The following is a 26,530-nucleotide window of genomic DNA, read 5'->3' on the forward strand; positions in this document are numbered from 1 at the left end:
ATTGTAGCAGAAACTCAACAAATCACGCAGGGTATACAACAGATCACAGCACATACACAAATATGGCAGATGCACGAAGACAATAGAGGCACAAACACAGTAGAGGCAGATGCACGAACACAGTAGAGGCACAAACACGACAGAGCACACAGCGGAACACAGCAAAGGCACAGACACAAGAACCCTAAAAGAAATTAGGGCACACAGTAGAACACGGGTGGGCACAACACACACAGGTCACCAGAAAGTCGGCTCTGATACCAAGTCAAACAATATGGGTAGAATATTTTCAGATATATTTCATTCTCCGAAAGGAGGTATTTATAATACAGGTTACAAACCCTAGTAGGATTTAATTAGGAAATAAGTGGAATCCTAATTACATAATATCTATACAAAAGGAAAAATAAATAAAACCCAAATAGAATAGGATATATTCTACTCGCCAACAGTTAAATCTACCAAATGTTGTATAAGTTGGCAATTGTGAAGCATGCTTAAAGCTAAATAAATTGTTAAGCAGCAAAGTGCAAAACAATCCCCTATTGAAACTACCAGTTGGCAAGGGCAACAGCTTTGGGTTAAACCTTAGCAAGCTGAGGCCAGACCAAGCCCAAGTCACATTCAAAGCTGAGGATGAAGCTCAAATGGAGCACACCTAGCCCAACCCAATGATGCCAAAACCCACTGTACCCATAAAGCATCATGATACATGATGCACATACACATACAAGAATATGCTGATAAAAAGTAAAATTATGAAAAAAAAGAAAAATAGAGAAAAAAAGGTCTGAAAGGGACTTGCACAATCCCAAATATAGCCATCATCTTAAAACATGTGGACCCCAGTGGAGGCATGGATTAGGTTTGACTTACTGTTGATCAATACATGTGACATCATAATTAAGGAAAAAAGCTGCTTGGCTACTGGTTCCCTGCAGTGGATATGCATGGTTTAAGTCCATCTTATATTATCCTAATTAAAGAGTATTAGAGGATTAGCATACATGTAATAATTAATGTTCCAAACTAAATCAACCGAGTGATGAAGAAAAATAATAATTCTCCAGCTTTTGCATTAAATATATTTTAATTACATAATCTCTGCCTTCCCACAAAAAAAAATTCTCCAGCTTTTGCAATATATTTTATTCTACACTACAAATCATGTTCGTATGTTCTCTAAAAGAAGGGAGAACCTAGAACCAACCTGGGTTGAAAAAATTTGATCCTTCAATAGATTTGATATGTACAAATATGCGTGGATGTCTATTAACCGTCGATCGCGTTGATTCAACATAATCAGTTATGTAGTTTACTTAATCTTTATAAAAATTAAGAGAGAGAAAGAGATTAATTATTTAAGTAAAGCATGAATTTGAGTATTTTCTAAAATATGCAAGACATCCAATGCCCTTAATCTCACTTTCACTACCCAAGTGGGGAGCACCATAAGAGTAGGGATTCCTCTTGCATATAAAAAGGGTCAGCTTTCTGGTTGACTTGCCCCAGAAAGTCTGGCAAATTTAGAGGTAGTAAAAGGGAATCCTATCCCCTCCCCACAAAGGGTTTTTATGAGGATTCTTTGTTATAATGGATCTCCACTCATTGCTAGGAACCCTTCATTACTCTCTCTCTCTCTATCTCTCACTTGCTAGGGCTAGTTGTGTTGTGTGAGGCATGCATGTGTGCTCTCAAAAGGAGGGGTGAAATAAAAAGGGGGTCACTTTCTTGGTTCCTTGTTGATGTTCTTTTGTTGGGGAGAGGAATAACTTTAGCATTCTAAAAAGCCACAGCATTTTTCTTTCTTTCTTTCTTTTAAAAGGGTATTGTCTTGTGATATTATTATATGAGGCCATGAGCCATGAGGGTAGGAGAGTAGTGTATAAAGTGGGAATAGGGAACTCCCACTCACTTCACTACATGATGGTTAAGTCTTGATTTGGATTTAGTGTTTGGTGTCTTGTTGGATGCTTTGAGGCTCCTTTGAGGCTGAGTGCACTGTGAGCAGCACACTCTCAATTTCAGAAGCTGCTCATGAGATGTCATGTGTCTCTTTAAGGTTCTTGTGATTGTGAGAGATTCTTGATGCCTCTTTCTCTGTAGACAATCACCAAATATTTTCAAAATAATGGAGATACAAATTCTCTCCCAAAAATTCCACTACCCAACTGACTCTAGATAGAGATATGGAAGAATGTATTTTTGCATAGAGAACAAAGCTGTTAATGTGCCTAGACTGCTATATACTATTCCAAACCCTAATGGGAAGGGGAATATTTGACCCAATTTCAATTTTCAACCAAGGCCACACCTCTTGGCAAGAACCAACCTTTTCCCCTTTTTTTGATGAGTACACTTTCACTTTTAGCCAAAATTAACCTAGGAAATAATCAAGATATAGCAAATCAAGACAAATAACTCAGTCAACTCAATAGTCTTCCAAGAATATATATATATATATATATATATATATATATATATATATATATATATATATATATATATTAGGCAGCATTTTACATCAAAATTGTAATTTTCAAGCACGATTCTTCTCGAAGAACCCATGCCTGCCATAGCCTACTAGTCTTGTAGAAATGATCAAAGCATAGTGGTTCGCGTTTAGGGTTTTGTTGAAAATTCCCAAGTGCCAGTTTTTGACCATTGAATCGATTTGACAAATTCTGAGGGTGGTGATGTGCATGGGTTCATCCACCAAGGTTTTGTATGTTTTGAAAATACACACGAAACCATGTTAATAAATGATTATAATAAAACAGATAGGAACACATATCATACTCATCACTAGGTTTACAAGGTTTGAAACTTTGAACACATCGTTTTAGGTGGAATTTAAAATAAATACAATTTGTTTATTGAAGAAATATTGAGCCAATATATGATGACCATAGACATAGCCAAAACCCTACATTGTGCTGAAAAGTCTCTTCTATTTCTTTCTTCTTTCGGTTTCTAGTTATAATAAGGGAGATTGCATGATTGAAAAAGAACAAGAATTGTGGTCCTCTATCTAAGGCCCATTTGGTTGTGAAAAAAATCCATAGGAAAATAAAACTACTTTGGGAATATTACAAATTTCATTTTCGGAATATTTTCCCAAATTTGTGTCTGAAATTCTTCCTAAAATGTTTTTACCATATCTAGGAAAATACTACGGTATTATGGTCACGTTGTACATCTTGTACACGTGTTATAATATGGGTGGACTACACTGTTTATCTTTCCCCTTTTAGGGAATAATATTAATAAATGTCCACTTATATTATAACATGTGTACAAAATATACCACGTGATTATACTATCGTGATATTCTATAATTACTCCATTTTTAGATCAAGCGTTGTGTTATACAGTATGGGAAATCTAGATGGAATATATCAAAACATCAACCCTAATTAGGCTCTTAAAAGTCAAAAGAGGGAAAAAGAAAATTAACAAGCAAAAGCAGTGGGAAATAAATTCAGAGGAAAACAAAAGAGAAATCCAAGTCATGTGATGAGATCCAGTCCTAATGTCAACCCTGTTGACATGGGAACCACAAAACGACTGCTGTGATGATGTGCACGTGTGGCAAACTTATCATGATCAGCTCATGTGGGGCAAAAAAAAAAAAATATATATATATATATATATATAGAAGAAGAAAATTCAAAGAAAAATTTGCATGATTAAAAAAAATGGTACCATTTGACTCCATGGCCAACAATGATTCATCATCATGATCCATAGCACAGCATGGGGGCCAAAGCCAATTGTCATTCATGACAAAAAATAAAAAAAATTTGAGCCATACATGTTGTAATGGGGTATTCTTTTTGTCAAATAAATTATGATCAGGGGGGCCTGTAGAAGGAGATTATGGCATGATCCACTCAACATTTTGAACGCTATTTTATTAGCCAAAGTAAGAAAAAGATATGTTCTAGAGAGAGAAAGAGGGATTTGACAACCAGCCACTAACACTAAATATTTCTGCTTATCTGCATAACATTATTATTACTCCTTTATACTTATACATATTATATGAAGAAAAAAAACGATACAGTACTTGATACATTGTCGATGTTTGAATGAATAAAATGATAGGTAGTTTAATTTACCCTCGTTAAACTTGAACTCTTTAATTTCTTCTCATTTTAGGTAGAAACTATATTAATCAACCAAAGCTGCTGGAAAATGATTTGATCATGATTCATGAGTGAGGACAAAGAATCAAGCAGGACCGGTTGGTTTATTTGTCTATACAGACATGGAGATAGATAACATTCCAAGAGAGTTGAATTTGCTAAATAAGGCAACAAAAAAATATTATGGCATTCTTTGTTGCAGAATATTACTGTTATGTGGAGAAAAAAAACATTAAGAAAATGCGGCATTTGTAAGTGTGAAAATTTGGCATGGAATTTGGTGGACATTTTCAGGTTTGAAAGGTTATCATTTTATTCATATTCTTTTTACAGCAAACATCATCTCGCCCAGAAAGATAAAAGATGATTTGTTTCTTCTTTTTGTTTGATAAAATAAAAGATGAAATTTGGGTATCTGTAAAGCTGCTGCTGACTAAAGATACATCATATGATTTTCCAAATTACCCCTTGTCAATGTCAAGTTCAAAACTATGATTTATATTTTCTTTTTTTATGCAAAAAATTCATGGAAACTAGAAGGCAAGTAGAAAATGAAAAATAAAAAATAAAAAATAAAAAAAGAAAAGAGAGAAAAGAAAAGTAGTGGTTCAATTAATGATAATTTGATGAAAAAGAAAGTGAGAGATAATAATACAAAGCAGCCAACTTTCCTCTATTCAACCAAAACGTGCTTTTGTATTTATGTCCTTTTGCTCCTTTTACCATTCTCTACAGCTAAGCTCCTACTTCAACCCAACAACAAAGGTCAACATCCTCAATAAACCCACACTCACAGCCTCTTAAGACCAAGCAAAGCCACTCTCTTCTGCTCTCTCATGGCGGCCAGGGACAACAAGAAGAAGAAGACTGGTACAAGCCCCCCCCATATGACTCAGTTGCTCTGTTTTGACATTTAGCCTCATTCTTCTGCAAATATAGCCCAGCCCCATTTTCCCTTTCTCCTTGTTTAGCTAAAACACCTCCCATTAAACCTCTCTCTCTCTCTCTCTCTCTCTCTCTCTCCCTCTCTCTCGATTTTCGTGTTCCATTTCAACTTTTCTTAAAGCCCATTATCTCTCTCTCATTCCAAGAACTCTCTCCCAGCTAGAGAAAAGAGCTAAAGCAGCTCAATTTAAGCACTTTGAGATCTGGGTTTTGTGAATTTTGCTTAAATTTTTAGTCTTTCTGTGCTCTCTTTTAAATTTCTTGAGCTGAGGCTCAAAGCATAGGTTTTGGGTTCTGGGTTTTAACCTTGAAATCTTCAAGTGAAAAATGGGGAGCAAATGGAGGAAAGCAAAGTTAGCACTGGGACTGAATCTGTGTGTGTATCTTCCAAAAACACTAGAGGATTCATCTCCCTCCTCTCTGGACTCAGCCGAGAGATTGTCTGATGCTGCTTTGCTTTCACCTGCCAATTGGGCCATGGGCTCGTCCAGGCCCACCACGCCAACGCCATCCTCTCATGGTTTGAAGCTCTCTAGAAGTGGAAGCAAATCGTCCAAGGTTTGTCTTTACATCTCATTATAAAGGATGAAATGGGTTATGTGGTTGTGTGTGTGTTTACAAAATTGATGGGTTCTTATCATTTTGAGTTGATTCTGTTTATGTGCTGAGAAAATGAAGTTTTGTGTCTGCTTTGTGGTTTTCCAGTTTTCCTCGGTATAGTATTTTAGAAGGCAGAACTTTCAGCTCAGCTTAGCTCAATGGTTAATAATATTGGTCATATATATATATTTATATATCATATAAAGTATATAGTTCATGCTGCTTTATTTGGTATGTCTATGTTAATTTTCTTTTCATATTTTGAGATGTTACGAAATAATTTATTTGAACAATATTCGTTTCAAAATTAAATTTCCTTGCTTTCCTCAAGCAACCAATCAGGGGTATTAGGATCCTTGGAGCATTCATTTCTGATTTTTCAATGACATTGAAATAGCTTAGAAATTGCTTCCATTTCTTTTGTGCTGTGACTTTAAAATCTGATTTCGAATTTGGTTCCAATAATTATGATTGATATATTACTTCATCTACAAAATGGATGAAACTACATGATCTTTCACTAATAACGTTATTCTTTGTTCATGGTTTATGCTTCTTAGCCTGCATATTTTCAGGAAAAGTATTTTGAGAATTTACAGATTAGTTCTTTTCCTTTTTTCCCTCAATACACATTAGGTCTTTGATGATACCATATTTTAGCAGATTTTGAGGAGCACAAAAAATTATGAATGGAAATCTAATGTTATGTTGTTTTCCTCTCTTTGAGCATGTGGGGTTAATGCACAAGTCGCTTTCAGGACCATTCTTGTTTGCCAAAATAGTAAAAGAAGACTAAAGGTTTTACCTTTCCTTTTCCTCCTTCCCATGGAAGAAAAAAGGAAAGTAGCTTGTTTGGCCATTTGCTGGCCTCATCTGTTCACTGTTAATCTGCAAGCTTTCCGGCAGTGAGTTTCATCAAAGATAAAAGAAAGGGGAAAGTAGTCTTATAAAGCAACTTATGATTTTCCTTTTGCTTGATAAATTGGTTTCTCTGGCTCTTTTCAAACCTCAGGTCCATTCTATGGTTTCTTAAAAATGGTTCTTTCTGTTCTTTTTGCAAATTTTATATTTCATTCAAACCGAACAAATCATAGAGTAGTCTTCAATTTTTTGTTAATGAAGTTGCTCCTGTATTCCCTCACTAATTTTTTTTATCGTTTCTTTTTCTCTTTTTTCAACTTCTATCTTTTTCTTAGTGAACCTTTTTTTTTCCCTGTTTTGATTTTTAAGGCATAAAATTGAGCAAATTTTTGGGTTTCCATGATTATTTTTGCGATTTTCCCATTATACCCCTTACTGGACACCTAACATTGACTTTGTCAGCTTACTAGTAATCACTTCCTTTTTCTTGTCGGTATGTGATAATTCTACTTGCTTAGTGTACCCTATATTAAAAGGCATTGCTTTTGAAAATGTACGGCAGACTTACCACAAAATTGAGAAAAACAAAAGTATCCTGCCCTCCCGTTTGGTTCATGTTACGGATTTGAGGGGAAATCCCTTCCTATGTCATTTCCCAAGGGATGGGAAATGAAGATTCCTTTCCCATGTTTGGTAATGCTGGGAAAGTAATCGGGAGATATCATTTTTTTTCCTTTCCCATTTTTGTTTTGAGTATGAATGGAAAACAAAGTTTGTATAATTTTCCAATTATACCCATATTAAATCAAATAAAAAAACATTTGAATGATATATATTGTAATTCTAAATGCATAATACTGTTGAATTCCTTGCAATTGTGGAATGTTTGTGTATTTTCAGTACTATATTTGTCCTTGTACTTAGCACAATACTGTTGAATTCCTCCATGCACTAGAATCTTCATAGTACTATGATGATGAATGATATTTCCTTTGAGATTGTTTAAAATTTTGAAGTTCCAGAATACCAGTGTGCAATTATGTATGTGTCCATGTGTATGTTTGTTTTGAACTTTTGATTGATATGGCTTATTTACGCATTCTTTCTTACACTTGTTTTATGTTTTCAGCAGACGTGCTCGATATGCTTAACTAAAATGAAACAAGGAGGTGGCCATGCTCTTTTCACCGCAGAATGTTCACATTCTTTCCACTTCCACTGCATCACATCAAATGTCAAACACGGCAACCAAATTTGCCCAGTTTGTAGGGCAAAATGGAAAGAAATCCCAGTGCAGGGTCCTAATCTGGATCCTCCTCCTGGAAGGGCAGCTATCGGTCCAGTTGGTTGGCCTCAGAATGATGCTTTGGTGACTATGGTTCGTCGACTACCTCCTCCTCGAAGAGATTTGAGCCGTCGACACATTGTGCCACTGTATCAGGCCCATGAGCCAGGTGTCTTTAATGACGATGAATCCTTAGATCACCAACCTGTGTTTGATGAGAGAAGCTCTTGCAATAAAAATGGCACTGGTGAAAATTTTTGTAGGACAATAGAGATCAAAACATTCCCAGAGGTTTCAGCTGTTCCAAAGTCCAGTTCTTATGACAATTTTACCGTTTTGGTCCATCTGAAAGCTGCTACTTCAGTTACAAGACAGAATCCTAGCAGAAACCAGTCTAGTTTGGCACAATTTTCTCAGACTCATCGTGCTCCAGTAGACCTAGTCACGGTGCTTGACATCAGTGGTAGCATGGCAGGAACCAAGCTTGCATTGCTAAAACGGGCTATGGGGTTTGTAATACAGAATCTTGGCTCCAATGACAGGCTCTCAGTCATTGCCTTCTCTTCAACAGCCCGTCGTCTCTTTCCCCTCCGCCGAATGACTGACACTGGACGCCAGCAGGCACTGCAAGCTGTTAACTCTCTGGTTGCAAATGGTGGGACCAACATTGCTGAGGGCCTAAGAAAGGGTGGCAAGGTATTGGAAGATCGAAGGGGAAAGAATCCTGTTGCCAGTATAATACTGTTGTCTGATGGGCAGGACACTTATACTGTCAGTGGCTCTGGGGCTAACCAACCTCAACCAAATTATCAGTTGCTCCTTCCTTTGTCTATTCATGGTGGTGACAATACAGGCTTCCAGATTCCAGTGCATGCATTTGGATTTGGTGCAGATCACGATGCATCATCAATGCACTCAATTTCAGAGATATCTGGAGGGACCTTTTCTTTCATTGAGACTGAAGCTGTCATCCAGGATGCATTTGCACAGTGCATTGGGGGGCTTTTGAGTGTTGTGGTGCAAGAGCTGCAGGTGGCAGTTGAGTGTGTGAACACAACTCTCTTCCTTGGTTCACTAAAAGCAGGAAGCTACCCGAGTCGGGTGATGGCTGATGGACGCAGAGGATTTATTGATGTTGGAGATATGTATGCAGATGAAGAGAGGGATTTTCTGGTTTCAGTTAATGTCCCAGCAGAGTCTTCTAGCAATCTGACATCATTGATAAAGGTGAGATGCATTTACAAGGATCCCTTAACTAAAGAAATGGCAACAATAGAAAGTGGAGAAGTTAAAATTGAGAGACCTGAAGTAGCTGGGCAAGCACTAGTGTCAATAGAAGTGGACAGGCAACGTAATAGGCTCCAAGCGGCTGAGGCAATGGCACAAGCACGGGCTGCAGCTGAGCTGGGAGACTTAGCTGGTGCAGTTTCAACCCTTGAAAATTGTCGAAGGGTATTGTCAGAGACTGTGTCAGCAAAATCCAATGACCGCCTTTGTGTAGCATTGGATGCTGAGCTCAAGGAAATGCAAGAGAGGATGGCAAGCAGGCATGTGTACGAGGCATCTGGGAGAGCATATATTCTTTCAGGACTGAGCTCGCACTCATGGCAACGAGCGACAGCAAGAGGTGACTCCACCGACGGTTCAAGTCTTGTTCAGGCCTATCAAACCCCATCAATGGTTGAGATGCTTACTCGATCTCAGGCTATGCTGTTGGGTAGTCCATCAGCCCAGCGGCTTGTCCGACCATTATGTTCACAACCAAAGCCGAGGTAATCATATAGGATTGCTGTGTGCTCATCTTTTTTTTTCCCCTTTATTTTCAATTTTCTTTGGGAGAAGGAGATAAAATTAAAGAGATAAGGAGAGGTTTTTTTGGCTGTGATTTTGCCTCCTGCCTTCTATATGTAAATCAATAAAAAAAAAAAAAAGAGGAACATGATGAAAAAGGTATAATTGGGAAGGAAAGAAGAAAAGGAACAAGTAGAGTAGGGTTTATAACATTATGTATTTCCTATTGTGTTGTTGTTGGTTGGTGTACATAAAGAAAAATGGTTTTCTCTATGAGGGAATGGGTACAAGTATGTAATTGTCAAAATGGTTCGGGTGAGCCCTTCACCTCATATGTAATTTACGTTCTCTCAATTCATTTGACAAAGTTTTTTTCAAATTATGAGTAGTTTTCATCTGTGTGCGAACGGATTCTTTACATGTATGAGGCATGCATGGAATACATCTACTCGATTCGACTCTACAATTATTTTCTTCTATGCCATTGTCATTTGAGGATGTTGTTTTCTTTTTGTAATGATTTCCAACAACTATGACCAAAGGATGTTGATGTTGAGAAACATACAAAAAACACGAAAATGTGCTTTTATAACTCAAAAAACATTCTTAGCTATTTTATGTCGAGTGCTAAAAAAGCACTAGCGGCCTTCTGAAAAACTCTCAAAAAGGCTCTTGAAGCATCCATGAACACCAAAAATGTCTGCGATCAATCGAGGTGGGCGCAACGCAAGGTATAAAAACGAAAGTTCCAAGATTTGCCCATAGAAAGAGCATTAGAAACCCAAGCTTAAGAAACGCAGTCTAACTGTACAACACAGTGCATGACATCAAAATCTTGAAGCACCACAATGGGTTCTACCGCAGTGGTGGTGACTTCCCTCTTCCCCCATGGCACCCCGTTCGAAACCCCATGCGTGCACATTGGTGCTTGAGCCCCCTCCCCTTAAGAGTAGTGTCGTTGTATATAAAAAAAAGAAATAAAAACTTAAAACTAAAATTGAAATGGTTACCAAACGGCAATTGCTTGTGACCCAAAAAAATGGCTCCGTTTTTACGTTTTGGTTTATGTCATGCATGCATTCCCCTGTTTTTTTATTCCACAAACAGCTTCTGAGTTCTCTGCGGCTGTTCTCTTATTCACAACTTGCTGCAGGCCTCTGTTTTCAACCAAATAATTGCACATCGCAGGCTTATAACAAGACAAACATCAAACATGGTGCCAATTTTTTATTAATCAAAACGTAAATTCCCTTAAACCAGATTAAACCCAACAAAAAAACAGAGTTAGTCAGTCATTACAAAACCTACAAAAATTACATAATGGCATAAGCTCAAATGCCACACAACAACACAGAGAAATTGCACAAGACTTAAAGACTCGGCCTTTAGGCTGATTTGCCTTCATTTGGACGCGGGATTTTCTTGTAGTCGTAGTTGTTTATGTCCACCTTCTCTTGCAAAGCCTATAAACAAACAGAAACCAGATAAACAAGAACTGGGTTAGCAAAAGCACTTTTGTGGCTACTTCTGGCTTATGGCTTATGGGGAAATTTGTACCTTCAGCTCTTCCTCGAGCGATGTCTTTTTTGGGTTGTAGGCGTCCACCGGCCCTGTTCTCGAAAGTGCTTTTCTTGTCTCAATTATCTCCCATTCCTGATCGTCTTTCACCTTCGCAACGTCCTTGCCGCCTTGTATCATATGACCCAGTCCGACTGCACCGAACACGGTGAGCGAGATCATCGGAAGTCCGTATCTGATAAACGGGTGCCTCCTGCCCCACCTCTTGAACGTCGAGTTGATCACAGGGTCGCTTCTTGCTGTCTCAACGCTTGGCATCGCCACACCCAACACAATCAACGCCCAAGCTAATTGAATTGGGGTTTTAGGTTCTCTCTCAACCCGAATTAAGATGGTGAAAACTGCTCGACTGTGAAAATGGGTATGGCTTTGGGGCTGGCCTGGGCGTGGTATTTTTTTTTGGGTCAGACGATAGGCCCAAATCAATGTCAAGTATAACGGCGTCGTTTTGCGTGCTATTGTATTAATTACAAATCTATAGGTTGTAAGAAGATTTCCAAATCTTATTCGTCAGTGCTGAGGCCATTTACTTATTTTTTACGAGCCTTTCCGTATGAACTTTCGCGCCAACAAGAAGTGTTTTTTAAAAAATTTAAAATTTATTTTAGAATTTAAAAAGATAATGAGTAGTTGTGTTTCATAAAAGTATGATCCATTATTTGAATTCTCTTTTAATTTTAATTTTTTTAATATGAAAAAGTGTGAATTTATCATATTATCCTCATTTAATTAATAATTTCAATTCTTAATGTTTGCATTAGCCAAGGGCATTTTCTGGTATTTTGAATGTTTCACTATTCTCTGCCTTTTACTTTATATATATAGATTATACACAAGTTATAATTTAAACAGTTTATTTGGGCAAAAAGAAAGAAAATGGGGCAAGTTCACTGCCATTACTAAATCGCCTAACTCATGTCTGCGACAATGGACGACGAGCCTAATTTGTTTTAGTAATTCTCAATTCCAAGAAATAAGAATTTTTATATGTTCTATCAACTGAATTCTAAGGAGGTGCAATGTTTCCTGAAATAGAACGGAATATTAATTCATGGTAATTCTAATAGGAATAATATGGGATTCACAATGTGCTTGAACTAAAACCATTTGGTGCAATTCCAGAAAATATATACATGTCATTTTTTTTGCTGCTGCAATTGCATCTTTAAGTTTCCAAGCGGTCCAAAACCCTTCTTAGCCTGCTGTTTGCTACAATTACAACTGCCAGTGTTCAAATTTTTACCACAACTGAGACACGAACCCTTGCAACTTGGATTACATGTTGCGGTGATGGTAATCTCTAGATGCACCATGTCTCTTATGTGCTTTGAAATATCTATTTCTTTGTCCCCGGGGCGAAAATACAGCTGATCCTCAAAATCAATTGTGCCTTCATCATCTTCCTCCCCTTGGCCACCTATCCCAGTGTCCCCATATATCACTCCCATATTGATGATCTCAGGTTCTTCAATTGGTTCATCAGTTAGGAGAAGGGAGAAGTTGGAGAAGATGCACTCGGCCGCTGGATCTTCACACCTTCAACATAAACACAATCTTTAATCAGAGGAAATAGCATACCTTAAAGAAAAGATAGATGGAAATAATATAGTCGATATTTCCATTAACCTGCTTACAAGCAATAAAACATAGAACCAGTCTTAGTTGTTAGAAGATATGGATTGCCAGGAGAGGTGAATGCAAAAGTAGAAGTTTAACAGGAGCTCTTGCTAGGTACTGGTATCTTTTCATCTTATCTTTCTCCCCTTTCCTGATTTAACATCTAAAGCTGATAGGCATGAGGCATCTCACCTAGGAAAATGGCAGGTTTTCAACAGTGAAACATTTGCTCACTATTTGCAACAACCCATATGTCTAGACCTGATCTAACGGAAGTGACGGATTTTTTTATCAAACACAACCTGTGTTTTCAGATGGGCCGTAACTGCTAGTCTCAAAATATAAAATGTACTTATGTCATTTCCATACTATAGCTCAGACCAAGGACAGTTAAACCAAGTAAATATACAGGTATTTGATTAGAACCCTCAACTTCCTATCTTATACAGGGTTATAGATAAAGACTCATACAGAAAAGATCCTATATAAAGTGGAAGCACCAATAAAATATATTAAGAGGAAAAAAATTTATACATCGATGGCATTCCAGACATCAATCAAATAAGCAACTGAAATACCTGCTGCAAGTCAGTGCGATAACAGTTTTAATGATGCCATCAAGCCTCAACTTTTGCTTCTTCCTTGTTATGTCAATGGAGATCTGAACTGGTGTACCCTGTGGATAATCCTTCACAGCTTTGGTGACTCGTAATCCCATCACTGAAGCCTTAGATTTCGAGACCTCTGTTGAAAGGTTCCCCAATCCAAGCCTCTCTAACGTTGTGCAATACTCAACATGTGATATGGAAGCGTTTCTCTTGTAAATAACTGCCCCTTCCCAGGGGGACCCTGTCTCGTCTTGATCACCCAAATCAAGAAAAACTGCACCTTCTCCAGTGAAGGACTCATAATTTGGTTTTGTGCAATTCGTTACAGTAGACCTTAAAATACTATTTGGTTTTCTTGTTGAAGTTGTATGGATATTTTCAGTAAGGAAAAATGTATTTTTGCAACGAACAAAAGGAAAACATGGAGTTGTCATAGTATTTTCGCACGCTCTTAATTTAGAAACCCTATGGCTGCTAAAATAGGAGGAGGTGATTATGAAGGATGAGGTGACTACAAATGACATTATAGTTTTAGAATTTGTCCAAACTTCTACTAACTACAAAAGGGTACGGGGCATAGTGTGAAATGCTTGATATCAAAAACTCTCAGCAGCCACTTACACTGATTAATTAAGTAAATTAGAGAGGAAACGCTGCCAGTGAATAAGGGCAACCATGTCTGCAAGAAAGTTAGAGATAGTTCAGACCAAAAGGAAAATGAGCTTTATGGGACTGCAGGAGACTACACAACATTAAGTTCACTTATGTTAAAGTAAGTCTGGCCGAAAATTTCAGCTAGGCATTTCATCAAACGACTTATGAGCGGAAAAAGCTCAAATATTTTTATCTTCTTCCACAGAGAAATTGAGAGAGAGAAATTTGACATACAGAAAATCAGCAAATACAAGCACAAAATGCATACAAACACAAATTACATTTCGAAAAGGCTTGAAGAAGACGAACGAGGCAGTATATAAAGAGAGAGAAGAGCTAAGGGTGCTTACAGTGACGATGAACGCTTTATCTTAGGTGAGAAACAGAGCTACAGAAGGAATTGTTAGCTTCGCTTCTTTGCAAAGAGAGATTTTATCTGGTTAGAATTAGCAAATGGGCCCAGCCCCGCAACTGAGCCCGCCTTATTTCCTTTTCGGGCCAACTGCCCGCCTTATTATTATTTTTTCGGTTTGGGTTGAAATTGAAACATTTTGAATTAGTTCAATTTAGACCTCAAACTGGTTTCATTTGATTGATTTCCCATTATAAGCAATTTATCAAACAACACTATTACATATATCAAAATGAACTTTATACTATAAATCAAACAATATTTTAGAGAAATTTATATAAGAGCATGCATAAGTAGAAACGATGAATTAGGGATTTTAGTTTTCCCAATTAAAGGGTCGATATCAAGCGCGGGAATGAGACATGCCAATAAAGGTCACAACCAAGACAAAAATGTCATAACAGTTAAGAATATTTATACCATAACAGTTAAGAACATTTAAACAAATTATTTGATTCGATTTGATTTGGTTTGGTTTAGACGGCCGGCTCAATCACATAGTACACTTTTTCGTACCATTTTTCGCGTGTAGAATTCACTACAAGGCCTTTTTTAATTCTTTTGGGAATGCACACAAGTTTCTATCAAAAGGCAAGTCCGTTTCTTTCTTCTTGATATCGACATACTACATTCAAAAATAAAATAGAACTAGCAAATTCAACAGAACAAGTACAGTTTTTATTTATTTATTTATTCATTTTTGGTCTGTAGAATTCCATTACATTTCTTTGCATCATTAGATTCACAATACACAGAGTTCAGTTCACCAACAAAATAAACCTCCTCCTCTGCCTTTCCTCCTCACTCATCAATCTCAATTACGACACGATCTTCAACCTCCAAATCATTGTCACTCAAAACGAGCGTCTTGGAACCCTTACACCTAAACTTAGAGATATGAGAAGCAAGCTTCAAAATCTCTTCATCACGCTCGTCAAAACCCTCGCACTCCCTCACATCCAGAAGCACAAGCTCTCTGCACTCCTTCAGCAACATCACAAGATCGTTCTTACCCAGGCACGACTGCCTCAAGCACATGTACTTCAAATTGGGCACAAATTTCACGATCGCAGAGGCCTCGCTTGTGCCAATCGTGGCGTCGGCCACGTGCAGCCCAACGAAGCCCTTACAGTTCTTGCTGATGTGTTCCAGTATTTTTTCAATGGCGTTCACGTAGTGGCTGCAAATCCCGGGGATTTTCAGAAACTTGGCGTTGCCGCCGCTGCGATTGATGACCATTTTGATGAAGCTAGGGATTGAGAAACGGCTCCAGTTGATTTGAAACTCGCGCGCGAATCTCCTCACGAAGTAATCGAAGCGCTGGCCTTCGATGTGGTTGGCGTAGGTCCATGGAAGATTGGCGGCATTGTCGTCGAGGCTCCATGGATCGTCTGTAGCTTCTTCTTCGCTGTCTGGGAAGACGAGGCGTTCCCAGCACACGGGGTTCTGGCTCGCTCTGTACCAGGACTTGCAGACGAAGGGGACGAACAAGAGCAGAGACTCAATTCCGACTTTGACGAAGACGTTGGCCAAACAGTCTGGGTCTAGATCCTCCCATTTTCGATCTCTCTGGCGCTTGGAATTGAGATTGAGGAGCTTGTCCATGGTGGATTTTGGGACTTTTTCTGATTCAGACGGATTTGATTTGGCAATTGCTTCTGGAGGATTCGATTAAAGAGGAAATCGATGCCTCTGTGTCTCTGTTTAGGGTTCTTTTACTCGAAAGAGTAAAGTTTATAGTTGACGGCAGCTGGGTCCAAAAAATATAAATACTCGTTCTTTTTAGGAAAATTACCCATTTGGTCCTGTGATTTTTATAATTTTAATAAAATGTATTTTTTCATATATAAGGGGATATGGAATATTCGAACTCATCTTCTAATTTTGGAAAGAAGCCAAAATTTTCATTAAATAATTAAATGCCAAAAAAAAAAACAACTAAGTCTGTGATTTACGTAGAGAGGTCCTGTAATTTGTGTGTAATTTTTTTTTTCTCATTTGTATCACTATTGTTTTAAAATTTTCAATCAAATTCTTGTGATTAGACTTAAACGTTCTCATGTGCTTTTCTGCCTAATTGGAAGTGATATAATTTTTTTTGAAATACATATACCCATTCTTAACACTAATACTATAAATAAACCCTACATCATTTAATTTCTATAAACAAACCCAAAAACACTCAAAATTTGATAGTTGGCCTTATTGAATTTAATTTTGATTATTAAATTACTCTGATGCTCTATTGAGTGTTTTGGGTTTTTTTATAAGGTTTTGGGATTGAATTTGTTTTAAAAATCGATGGCAGTTTTGTAATTTATAAGCCGTTAAAAGCCTCTTTGTTGTGTTGTAAATGAGCTTTAGGTGTGTTTCTAAAGTCCATTTCATATAGTGTGTTTTTAACAATTTGGGCTCCTATATTGGCTATAATAATGAATCTCCCTTTTTTTTTTCTCTCTCCATCAAGTTTATGTGCTTGGGCAATTTCCCAATCAAGTTCATGTGTAAGAGAAAATATGTTATGTGACCAATTATTTACAATCACGTGTCTATCACTTTTTGGTTACATTGGGAGAAAAGAAACTTTGGAATTTCGATCCTAAGTGCTGAGCAGCTGCAACCACTATATAGGCTTGAACGTCCTTACACTATTGTCCAAATTAGCATATGAGTCATGTGAGAAAAAAGATACACATAATTGTATACAACTGGCATCACTTAAGAATCTCTGTGTGTCGGCTTAAACGTCCTCTCGTGATATTGTGCCTAATTATGGTATGCTTTTAATTTTACGAGGACCTAATTGAAAAGACTTGCAAATTGCATGACCAACTGGTCATTTTCTATATTCCTTTTTTAGATTAATAAATTATAACATATAAATAAATAATAATTATACAAATTTACAATTGTGTGATGAATTTTCATTAGATGCAGCTTGAACCGTTCACGGAAGCAAGTTAAAGGTGAATTCATCAAAACAAAAACAAAAAGTAAAGAAGCAAAGTTGAAGTGTTGATTTCTTAAATCAATACATTCACAAATTGTTTTCAAATGGGTCTTCGTGTTTGAGAATGTTTGATAATACAACCAAGGATCCAGTGATTTTTCCTTCAATTGTGTATTTGAATATTCCCAATATTCTTTGAACATAAAATAGAATTGAGGAAGAGAAAGAGAAAGTTCCATGGAATACAATAATTACAAGCCACAGCCTAGATCATAAACAACACTAACTAGACTGGAAAAAAAAAAGTTTCATTTTCATTTTAGTATTTTGAAAATTCAATCTCTTAATTCATTATTTTCAAAATCTTGTTTTCCATTCATAAGTGGTGGTGCTATAGATGTAGGTGCTTCTTTGGAATCACTGCGGGGCTTGGATGCTTTTTTGGCATCAGATTTTGACTTGAGTCTCAAACCAAACCTTTTCAAGAATGTGTTCCAGCTCCCCTTTGTCTTCACCAGTTTCTCCATCTCTTGTTTCATGCTCAAACACTCCTTCTCTAGCTCGGAAACTCGTTCCCTCATGTCATCAACGGTCACAGTATGATCACGCCGAGCGGTGCCAGCGTGAGCAGATGCCTCGTTTTGACCAAGCACAAGATTCCCACTCTGGTTTTGTGAGTTCTCAAGGTTGTCAGATACAAAGAACCAACTGGCAACTGATGTGCGCAGCCGAAGTTGTTCAAAGAACAGAACTTGGACAATGACACGGAGCGGTAGCCTCTCATTCTGGGCTGCATGTGTGCTGGCTTCCAGTGAGAGCTTCTGGCAGTTCATGAGCCTGCAGACTTGTTCCCTCTCGGAGTCTGTTAGCCAGGGATGGGCCTGAACTTGAGAAACAAGTAAGTTAGCTTAAGAAGTAATGGAAATATTAACATATTCTAATGGCTGCAACAATTTCCCAAAAGCATTGCAGATTTGCTTTCTTATTCTTATGCTATGTGCAGGCCTCAATGCCTTGTTTTGGTTTAGAAATTTACAAAAAAATTAAACAGTCCTAAAGCACTAAAAACTATCAAGATTAGCAAGTAGAAGATGTTATAACAAATATTGGAAATGCTTTGGAAGTTGTAGAGCAAGTCCTTCAACCAGATTTTCATAACCATGATCATAAATAAGAGTAAAGATCTATGTACCTTGAGGTATATATCGATAGCACGGTAAATTCCATCGTCTAATGGTCTGGCATATTCAGGGATAACAGCAGCTAGAGACTGAAATTTTTGCAACTTCAAGTTAACATCAGGTGCTACTTCTGCAAGATAGCCATCAACCAGGTTAGCTACCATGGTCATTGGGGTCAGTGAATGAGATGCACCCATCAACTGGCCCTCATCCACTATGCAGCTTGAAGTACACTCAATCGAATCGCGGTCCATAAGCATGAAGTGATCAAGAATCCGCTGAACACAGTCAGTATCATAGAGGGTCTCCACTGAGTACCCCATGTTTGGTATCAGGATATCTTCAAGAGCTGCTTGATCCAATTGGGCCCCAACCTGTTTCTCCAAATTCTCTCGACAGGATGTGCTAGCTTGCAAAATCATAGATGTCCGCAGAAGCCTTAGCAGGAAGTTGGTTGGTGTGACACCCTTATGATCAGGAAGTAATTCCACTATCTCTTCAAGGAGATTCCTTTGGTCTGGATTAGATGGAGCAGAAACAGTTGATAAAGAGGCAGCATGGTTTCCATTTCGAAAACTCGATTGCCTACCCAACAAGGAAAGATGCCTCTTTGCATAGTGCATGATGGAGCCAGCAATCCTCTCTGGCTTCATGCTCCCTGATTCAACAGCCAGAATCAGTCTTTTATAAAGAGGAAACTTTAGGAAGCAGACATCTTCATACCACCAATCCTCACTGACTGGATGTGGCTTGGCTGTTGTGCATATTCCATTCCAAAACACCACACCTTCTGAGCTCTCCGTTGCATCCTTTCCCGACACAGGCCAACTGAATAAACCTGGATCAGCACTAGCTTTCATTGCCAATGAATTGATGCATCTTGAAACAAGGTGAAGCTCTTCGGCATGAGGCAATACCTCTTCGCAGGTTTCAAGTGCTTTAATGGAGTCACTCCAATTGCTAAAGATTTCGTTTAGAAAATCCTCTGCTTGTGTTATGAGATTTCCCTCTCCGTAGTCTTCACCCATACAAAGATACTCAGCCGCACACCTTACACTAACTACATTCGAAGCGTTGAGTTCTATTCTCACACCATAACAAAATTTGGCTACCAGCAAGAATGCTTTGGCTCCACCAGGAATGTCATGCAGTTGCACAATACATTTATGCTCATCCTTACTAGAAACTTCTCCAATAACATTCTCTAGCAATCCACTTCTAGACAGCAAAGGAAACTGGTGGATATAGAAAAGGTGGAAACAAAATACAGTGTATGAGAATATACAGCAGATGAGGAGAGAGTGTCATTAAGAAATCAGTGAGCAGAAATAAACACAGAGCTGCATATGTAGAAATGGGGTTAACATCAAAAGTATTTTTTATCAAACAAGAACAAAAGGCAGAGGAGAAGCATTTTGTTTGTGTGCCTCAGATTCAAGCCAATGAGTCATCAGTGTGAGTTATGCAAGCATTGCCTTTCAAATGATAGTATCCTACATATATATATATATATATATATATATATATATATATATATATATATTGTAGAATTCACCCAGTAAAACTCACCTTGTGGAGATGGAAAGACGTTTCTCCGACTTGAACGACAACGTCACTGGGAAGTCCAGTTGAGCAAAGCCTGCCATAGAGAACATTAATTATTCAACAAAAGAAGAAGAAGAAGAAGAAGAAGGGCATAGAGGTAGAACTGATTAACAAAAGTACAACTGATACAGTACACTTATTAATTCGTTGCAAGGGAGCAACAAGGAATATGTGTAAACGTTGACATCGATCAAGACACCAAGCAAGTTGTCTCACGAGAAAAAGTTTCTCTGTTTTCCCATTGGTCTCATAGCAAGAATCAACCAAATATAGATTCTACTCATCTGTTATATTCTCTGAAATCTATCTCCTTTTCTTGTTATGATTCAAACCATGGAAGAACGTCAACAAAAAGGACAGAACCCAATTGAGTAATTCTCTAAAGAACCTACACAAGAAAATTAAAACCCAGAAATCTCACAATCTAAAAGTGCAAATGAAACCAACCCATTATGCCATTCCCAGTGTTATGGAAAACCCAACATTCTAAATTCTCAATGTAAAACAGAAAAGAAAAGCCAGCATCAAAACAACATACCAAGTTTGGCCATCAAGGTGAAAGACTTCAGATTTAGATCCCAACTTCACGCACGCCATATCTAAACACTCTTCAGTCTGTCCTCCAATATCATTCAAAACAGCTCCACCAAAGAGACGTATATATCATTCAAAGGCAGTGCTGAAGATGGGTTCTCTCTCTCTCTCTCTCTCTCTCTCTCTCTCTCTCTCTAAACTCTTTTGAGCTTTTGGGGTACAGGGCAGGTTGGAGAAGGTCCCGAGTCCAAAGGGGAGGATCTAAGAGATAATTCAGTTCCTGCTGTTACGGGGAAAAGGCAGTGTTTGGTGCATCACTCTCTAGAAAAATAACCTATATTTTTTTTCTTAATTTATTTTTCGTAACTTCCAACGTCGGATGAGTACTATATAATATTCGACTTTAATGAAACTCTCATTAAAAATATTTGGCCAGACCTGCTTCAAATTCTCCGTATGTACAGTCTACTTTGTAAAAGATTTATAGCTATCCATTCTTAGAAGGGCCCGATTATGGCGGACAGAATGGAACGTGACAATAAGACCTTTCTTTGTCTCGCAAAAGTTATCAAATTTGCATGGGATGGGATTTGACTCTTCCTATCTCTCAACCGAGAAAATATATTTCGACTTTATGGAAAGGATGGTTAATGAATTCCTCAATTTGGATCCTCCAATAGTTTTATTTCCAAATTCTGCCCCTACTTAGCATGGAAGCATTTTCTTTTCTTCTACCATTGCAAAAGTATAATTCTTTTTTTTTTTTTGGATCTAATTCTAATCTTATTGATGGAAATAAAGTTTTTTTTTTATCACCAGTTATGATTTGCAAGCTTTTTTTTATGACTACGACATCACCACAATATATAATTGTATACAACCAAACATTTAAAAAAATTTCTTGTCGACAAGTATTGGTTCAAATAAAATGGGAGAAACGGAATAAAGATAGAAATCCACCTAACTTGCCTATTTTCTTAAAATTGAACCTAATATCCATTCCTTACCAATTTGCATCGTATTTTTGTTTGACTTTCCCACTACATGACACATGGTGTTCCTAAAATTTGTCTAACAAGCTGGCTTTTCAACCATACCTATACAAAAAGAAAAGAAAATTTTGTGGTTTTAAAAAAATTAAAATAAATTATTGATCAACTCTATAGTTTCGTCAAACAATTTGTTTGATAGTGCTTCTGTAGCAAGCACCTTCACTTAAATGATTTTGGGTGAGGGGAAATCGAATCTAGAACATCGATAAATTTTTATATGTTTCAGGTACACCACGTGGGTGGTGTACCATCCAATACACATGGAACATATAGGATATCGGATATATGAATAAAAATAAATATTTTTAAGCACTTGAGCTACAAACCCCTTGTCAAACACTTCCGCTTATAAGTTTGTTGCCTCTTTTTTTTTGGTCGAAACCTCTTATAAGTTCTTTATTGGGAAAACGGATTGCCAAACAGGCCTCTCCCTCATATAAGCAATGGACTTATTTAAAAATGAATAAGTTGAGCCCATAACAAGCCCAGACAAACAAAGCCCAAAAACCTTGATCCTCCATTCCTGAATGGTCAAAGCTCGAACACCACTAAAGAGTGAGCCTAGCTCAAGTCTTTCCACCATACACTGCCCCAGTCGTCGCAGGAGAGTCAAAGCACTCTCTCACTGGAAGCCATGGACGCTTTGCGAAGCTTAGGTCGAGTAATCGTAGCTTTCTGGATCTTGTCCCATCTCTCACTGCTTGCTTACTCCTCTTCCCCTCAGGATCTCCAGATCCTCAACGCTGAGCGCAGAGTAAGCCTTCCCTTTCATTTCCGCTTCACCAGCGCTCAAATTATCTTCATCGTTATGATTTATATGCATTTATGTTTGATCAATCTATATTCTTCGCAGATTGACTTGTCCTCTCACATTGTTAAGGTTTTCTTGACGTTAAAGGTATATATTTTCTGTATTTTCTGTATTGCTTACACTCTTGGATTGGACTCATTATTGTAGAAAATTGTACCGAATCTGTGGAAATTGGAAAATTTTCTGGGTGTGGAATCAAGTCTACATCTTTGATATCATAGTTTACAATTTTATAGATATCTTTCATGTCGAATTTTCGGCATCAATGTAGATTATTGAGCTTAGTTTCAATCTTTAATGTAATAGATTTACGAAACGTAGTCTGAATATGGTATAATCTGTATAGCTGAGCTACAGTATCAGAAGTTTTGAAATTTTAGTCTTTTCTTTACAAATTGGCATACCACCTGCGAGTTTTGCTGCACAATGCACCGCAGGTGGGACACAACACTTGTAACAATGACAAAAATGAACCGTAGACAACTGTACTTTGTGATCATATAGCATCAGTGATTTTGAAAATAGCTTTTTAATGTACTGGGATGTTTATTAGATTGCTGGGGTTGTCTTTCAGGTTGAAAATACCGGTGCATCTCCTGTTTCGGAAGTACTTCTTGCTTTTCCACCTACACAGGTTGATCATATTGCTTCGCTCAAAGCAGCTCTCACTGTTGGAAAAAAGAAAAGGAAAAGCTATGTGCCTCTTGAAGTGAATCCCACTGACCTCCCTGATGCACCAAATCAGACCAAATATTTTTCCATATCTTTGCTCAACCCATTAAATGCAGGTGAAACTGCAACATTAGAAGTGCTTTATATATTGACACATTCTCTGGAGCCTTTCCCTGCAGAGATAAACCAAGCAGAGTCTCAGTTGGTCTATTATCGTGATAGTGCAATAATATTGTCACCGTATTATATTAAGCAGCAGACTACTTTTATAAGAACACCTAGTACTAAGGTGGAATCATTTACAAGAGTAGAGTCCACTAACCGCGCTGGTACTGAAATAAAGTATGGCCCTTACAAGGATCGCCCTGCATACTCTTATTCTCCAGTAATTGTTCATTTTGAGAATAACAAGCCATTTGCTGTCGTTGAGGAGCTTGTACGTGAAGTGGAAATATCTCACTGGGGCAATCTTCAGATCACAGAGCATTACAGGTTGTCACATGCTGGTGCGCGACATAAAGGTGTTTTTTCGAGGTAGGCTCTGCTGCTGGTCTTTTCTTCTATATTTATTATATGCTGATGTTGTAAATCCTGCTCTCTGTGTAAGTTTATGCATCTATGTATTTCATGGATGTGAAAACAATCACCCAACTTAGAAAAACTGAGTCTCCAAGATATGGTCAAGGTTGATCCTGAGATTTTGGGGAAGACGAAAATGAAGAAGGGGCCTTTGGTACATACCCATAATCTCATATAAGAAAATCATTTCCTTTTAATTGCTAGAAGAAATTACAATATGTGAAGAGTTTTAATATTTTGAATAAAACTGATATTTGCAGAGTGAAATAATCCCATGAATCAATAGGAAAATAGACTTCTCATAAAACTATGTTGGTGCTATGTTGGTGAATATCAAAAGTTGAACTTCAGAGACATAAAAGTAAAATCCATATCATTTCATCATCACACAGCTGAAGAAATTCAAACTTTTACAGATACGTTCTGGAGATTTGGACTTCATGACCAAGGTTAAGACAGCCTTTAATTTGCATTATGTTTGCTGCAAAAAATAATGGAAAGGAATAATGTTTGGTAATGCTCATAAAAAACTGTTATGAGTGTTTGTTTTTAATATTAAACTTCCAAGGCTTCGTTTTGGCAGGGTTGAATATCAATCTAGGCCATCTTCTGGTGGAATCTCTTCATTCAAACATCTTCTAGCCAGACTACCTCCTAGAGTCCATTCTGTCATTTACCGAGATGAAATTGGCAACATCTCGTCATCACATTTACATATAGATTATCTAAAGGTAACTTTTTTGCCTTGAAATGGAACATATATATTCAAGGGCGTTTTCCTTTTACATATGTACAATGCTGATTCTGTTTTGTTTCTTCAATACTTTTTTCAGTCAGATCTTGAAATTGAGCCAAGGTATCCTTTGTTTGGAGGTTGGAAAGCTACTTTTGTGATTGGGTATGGGCTACCATTGGAAGACTTCCTTTTTGAGTCACCTGATGGCAGGCGATATCTCAACTTCACTTTTGGTTGTCCTCTTGCTGAGACGGTGGTAGACAAGTTAATCATAAAAGTGGGTTTAGTTACTTCACTTTTGTATCCATATTGCTCTATTTTTGGTTTTGTTAGCTCTTCTTTTTTGTTCCCCCCAGACATGGTAATATTAACTTACTGATTCACGAACTGCTATATTTCAGGTTGTGCTACCAGAGGGATCAAAAGATCCTTCTGCTGTGGTTCCTTTCTCGGTTAAGCAACATCTAGAGGTAATCCAGTTGTAGCGCTTTATTCATATTGATAGATGCAACCATATGATAATTCAACTTTTTTTCCCCTCTATACTGTTTGCAAAGTGCATTAAAAAAAAATTACAAGATTTTAACTCTTTTTCATTTCCCCAAAAAAAAGGACTATCTAAATATTTATATATATATAAAAAAACCTTTTTATTTGCTGCAAATAAAATGGTTTTTTATTTTTTATTTTTATGTGATGGTGATTGTGAGCATATCTTTTCATTCTTATATCTGCAGACCAAATATTCATACCTTGATGTTGCTGGAAGGACAGTGGTGGTTCTTGAAAAGGAAAATGTAGTTCCAGAGCACAACTCTCCTTTCCAGGTGACTAGGCTATAACTAATATTGCTTGAAATTTACTCTCCTAAGTATTCTATATATTGCTTGAGGTAAGCTATCCTAAACCCTAAAGTCAGGACTGTCAACTCTCCACATGTAGCCAGATACGCTCCCACCAATGACATATTCTAGGATACTATTATAGTCCTATACACACTCTACATGAATTTAAAAGAGCACAAGCTCTCCAAGTGGTTAAGTTCAACCTCAAAAATGTCTATATGTCATTGGTGGGAGCGTATCTGGGATCAGTTAGGCTCAACCAATGGTAAATATGGCACAAAGGTTAGCATATATTTTAGTTGTGCATTGCAGGGTAGGTCATTGATCCTAGAATATATATATGTTCTACTTGTGAAATGTTCATTCTATAATATTATGGATCAAGTGAGTTTGAATTTTCTTAGAGTCCTGTCTCGTGAAGGAATTGAATTTAAATGCATTATGTATATGCATGTGCACCTTCCTTAATATAATAGAATGAGTAGTGGCTGAACCCACTCCTTCTCCTGAACTTAATTTGGCAGGTTTACTACAGCTTCAACCCAATTTTTATGCTGGCAGAACCACTAATGTTAGTGTCTACATTTTTCTTCGTGTTCATGGCTAGTATAGCTTACCTACACATAGATTTTTCGATATGCAAGACATCATCTTGATTCCTCAAGGTATGGTTTCTACAACCTGGAATTACACACTCGCGATAGAATGATCTTTACAGTCGAAACTATTTTACTTTGTAGTTTATCTGGTGAAACAACTTGAACTTGTAGATGATTACGTGGAGCTTAGGAGCCAGGACGCTTGTGTGTGAACGTTGGCAGTCACTCTGGGTCCTAAAATTTGAAATTACCCTATATGATGTGGGTTACCGTGAGATAAATTTTGCTGTGCATTGACCCTCTCACTTTATAAAGCTGAATGTAGCGTTATATTATGGACCTAGTCTTTAGAGATACACGAAGATTCAAATGTGTTTTGATAGTGAAAATACTTTGTTATAAATCATTTTAGATAATATGGCAGAAAACTTGATCTTTTTGATGGCCTAAAATGTGGATGAATATAA

General features: G+C 37.4%; 6 protein-coding genes across 7 annotated transcripts; 2 read left to right on the forward strand and 4 right to left on the reverse strand.

Annotated features, from left to right (window-relative positions):
• The first annotated feature begins 4,852 nt into the window (after positions 1–4,852).
• Positions 4,853–9,903, forward strand: LOC110767745 (Zinc finger (C3HC4-type RING finger) family protein). The gene is given in 3 exon segments (XM_088249335.1): positions 4,853–5,651; positions 7,684–9,588; positions 9,591–9,903. Coding segments are annotated over 3 exon segments (2,169 nt in total). The 5' UTR covers positions 4,853–5,420; the 3' UTR covers positions 9,624–9,903.
• Positions 9,904–10,833: 930 nt separating this feature from the next.
• On the reverse strand, positions 10,834–11,549 carry LOC110767830 (cytochrome C oxidase assembly protein). Its single transcript, XM_021971492.2, has 2 exons — positions 11,188–11,549; positions 10,834–11,093 (listed from the first exon to the last, which is right to left on the reverse strand). Exons 1-2 carry the CDS (start codon positions 11,464–11,466, stop codon positions 11,016–11,018), a joined length of 357 nt encoding a protein of 118 aa, XP_021827184.1. The 5' UTR covers positions 11,467–11,549; the 3' UTR covers positions 10,834–11,015.
• A 679-nt stretch (positions 11,550–12,228) lies between these two features.
• On the reverse strand, positions 12,229–14,584 carry LOC110767409 (BTB/POZ domain protein, putative (DUF177)). Its single transcript, XM_021970945.2, has 3 exons — positions 14,438–14,584; positions 13,404–14,112; positions 12,229–12,744 (listed from the first exon to the last, which is right to left on the reverse strand). Exons 2-3 carry the CDS (start codon positions 13,955–13,957, stop codon positions 12,345–12,347), a joined length of 954 nt encoding a protein of 317 aa, XP_021826637.2. The 5' UTR covers positions 13,958–14,112; positions 14,438–14,584; the 3' UTR covers positions 12,229–12,344.
• Positions 14,585–15,155: 571 nt separating this feature from the next.
• LOC110767402 (F-box protein FBW2) lies at positions 15,156–16,248 on the reverse strand. The gene has a single exon (XM_021970931.2). It carries the CDS (start codon positions 16,102–16,104, stop codon positions 15,301–15,303), a length of 804 nt encoding a protein of 267 aa, XP_021826623.1. The 5' UTR covers positions 16,105–16,248; the 3' UTR covers positions 15,156–15,300.
• A 1,336-nt stretch (positions 16,249–17,584) lies between these two features.
• LOC110767457 (BTB/POZ domain-containing protein At5g03250-like) lies at positions 17,585–21,202 on the reverse strand. The gene is made up of 4 exons (XM_088247877.1): positions 20,774–21,202; positions 20,200–20,269; positions 18,642–19,865; positions 17,585–18,330 (listed from the first exon to the last, which is right to left on the reverse strand). The coding sequence occupies exons 1-4, from the start codon at positions 20,830–20,832 to the stop codon at positions 17,785–17,787; spliced, it is 1,899 nt and encodes a 632-aa protein (XP_088104003.1). The 5' UTR covers positions 20,833–21,202; the 3' UTR covers positions 17,585–17,784.
• A 1,183-nt stretch (positions 21,203–22,385) lies between these two features.
• LOC110767639 (Ribophorin I) lies at positions 22,386–26,515 on the forward strand. Of its 2 annotated transcripts, none has more exons than XM_088248455.1 (9): positions 22,386–22,575; positions 22,675–22,719; positions 23,207–23,838; positions 24,467–24,614; positions 24,717–24,896; positions 25,021–25,089; positions 25,357–25,446; positions 25,989–26,129; positions 26,205–26,515. In XM_088248455.1, exons 1-8 carry the CDS (start codon positions 22,456–22,458, stop codon positions 26,118–26,120), a joined length of 1,416 nt encoding a protein of 471 aa, XP_088104581.1. In that variant the 5' UTR covers positions 22,386–22,455; the 3' UTR covers positions 26,121–26,129; positions 26,205–26,515. The 2 variants fall into 2 exon arrangements, with proteins under 2 accessions (XP_088104581.1, XP_088104582.1); XM_088248456.1 differs by having other exon boundaries at positions 22,391–22,575; positions 26,235–26,515.
• The last annotated feature ends 15 nt before the right edge of the window (positions 26,516–26,530 follow it).

This window comes from Prunus avium, chromosome 2 (genome assembly GCF_965620075.1).
Source record: "Prunus avium chromosome 2, drPruAviu1.hap1.1, whole genome shotgun sequence".
NCBI lineage: Eukaryota > Viridiplantae > Streptophyta > Magnoliopsida > Rosales > Rosaceae > Prunus > Prunus avium.

Coding starts and splice junctions, on each gene's coding strand:
- LOC110767830 (XM_021971492.2), bottom strand. CDS start 11,466: ATGCCAAGCGTTGAGACAGCAAGAAGCGACCCTGTGATCAACTCGACG. Junction 11,094..11,187: donor CGCTCGAGGAAGAGCTGAAG/GTACAAATTTCC, acceptor GTTTGTTTATAG/GCTTTGCAAGAGAAGGTGGA.
- LOC110767409 (XM_021970945.2), bottom strand. CDS start 13,957: ATGTCATTTGTAGTCACCTCATCCTTCATAATCACCTCCTCCTATTTT. Junction 12,745..13,403: donor ATCGCACTGACTTGCAGCAG/GTATTTCAGTTG, acceptor TTTATGTTGAAG/GTGTGAAGATCCAGCGGCCG.
- LOC110767402 (XM_021970931.2), bottom strand. CDS start 16,104: ATGGACAAGCTCCTCAATCTCAATTCCAAGCGCCAGAGAGATCGAAAA.
- LOC110767457 (XM_088247877.1), bottom strand. CDS start 20,832: ATGGCGTGCGTGAAGTTGGGATCTAAATCTGAAGTCTTTCACCTTGAT. Junction 20,270..20,773: donor CACCTTGATGGCCAAACTTG/GTATGTTGTTTT, acceptor TCTCTATGGCAG/GCTTTGCTCAACTGGACTTC. Junction 19,866..20,199: donor CGTCTTTCCATCTCCACAAG/GTGAGTTTTACT, acceptor TATATCCACCAG/TTTCCTTTGCTGTCTAGAAG.
- LOC110767639 (XM_088248455.1), top strand. CDS start 22,456: ATGGACGCTTTGCGAAGCTTAGGTCGAGTAATCGTAGCTTTCTGGATC. Junction 22,576..22,674: donor TCCTCAACGCTGAGCGCAGA/GTAAGCCTTCCC, acceptor TATTCTTCGCAG/ATTGACTTGTCCTCTCACAT. Junction 25,090..25,356: donor CGGTTAAGCAACATCTAGAG/GTAATCCAGTTG, acceptor TTATATCTGCAG/ACCAAATATTCATACCTTGA.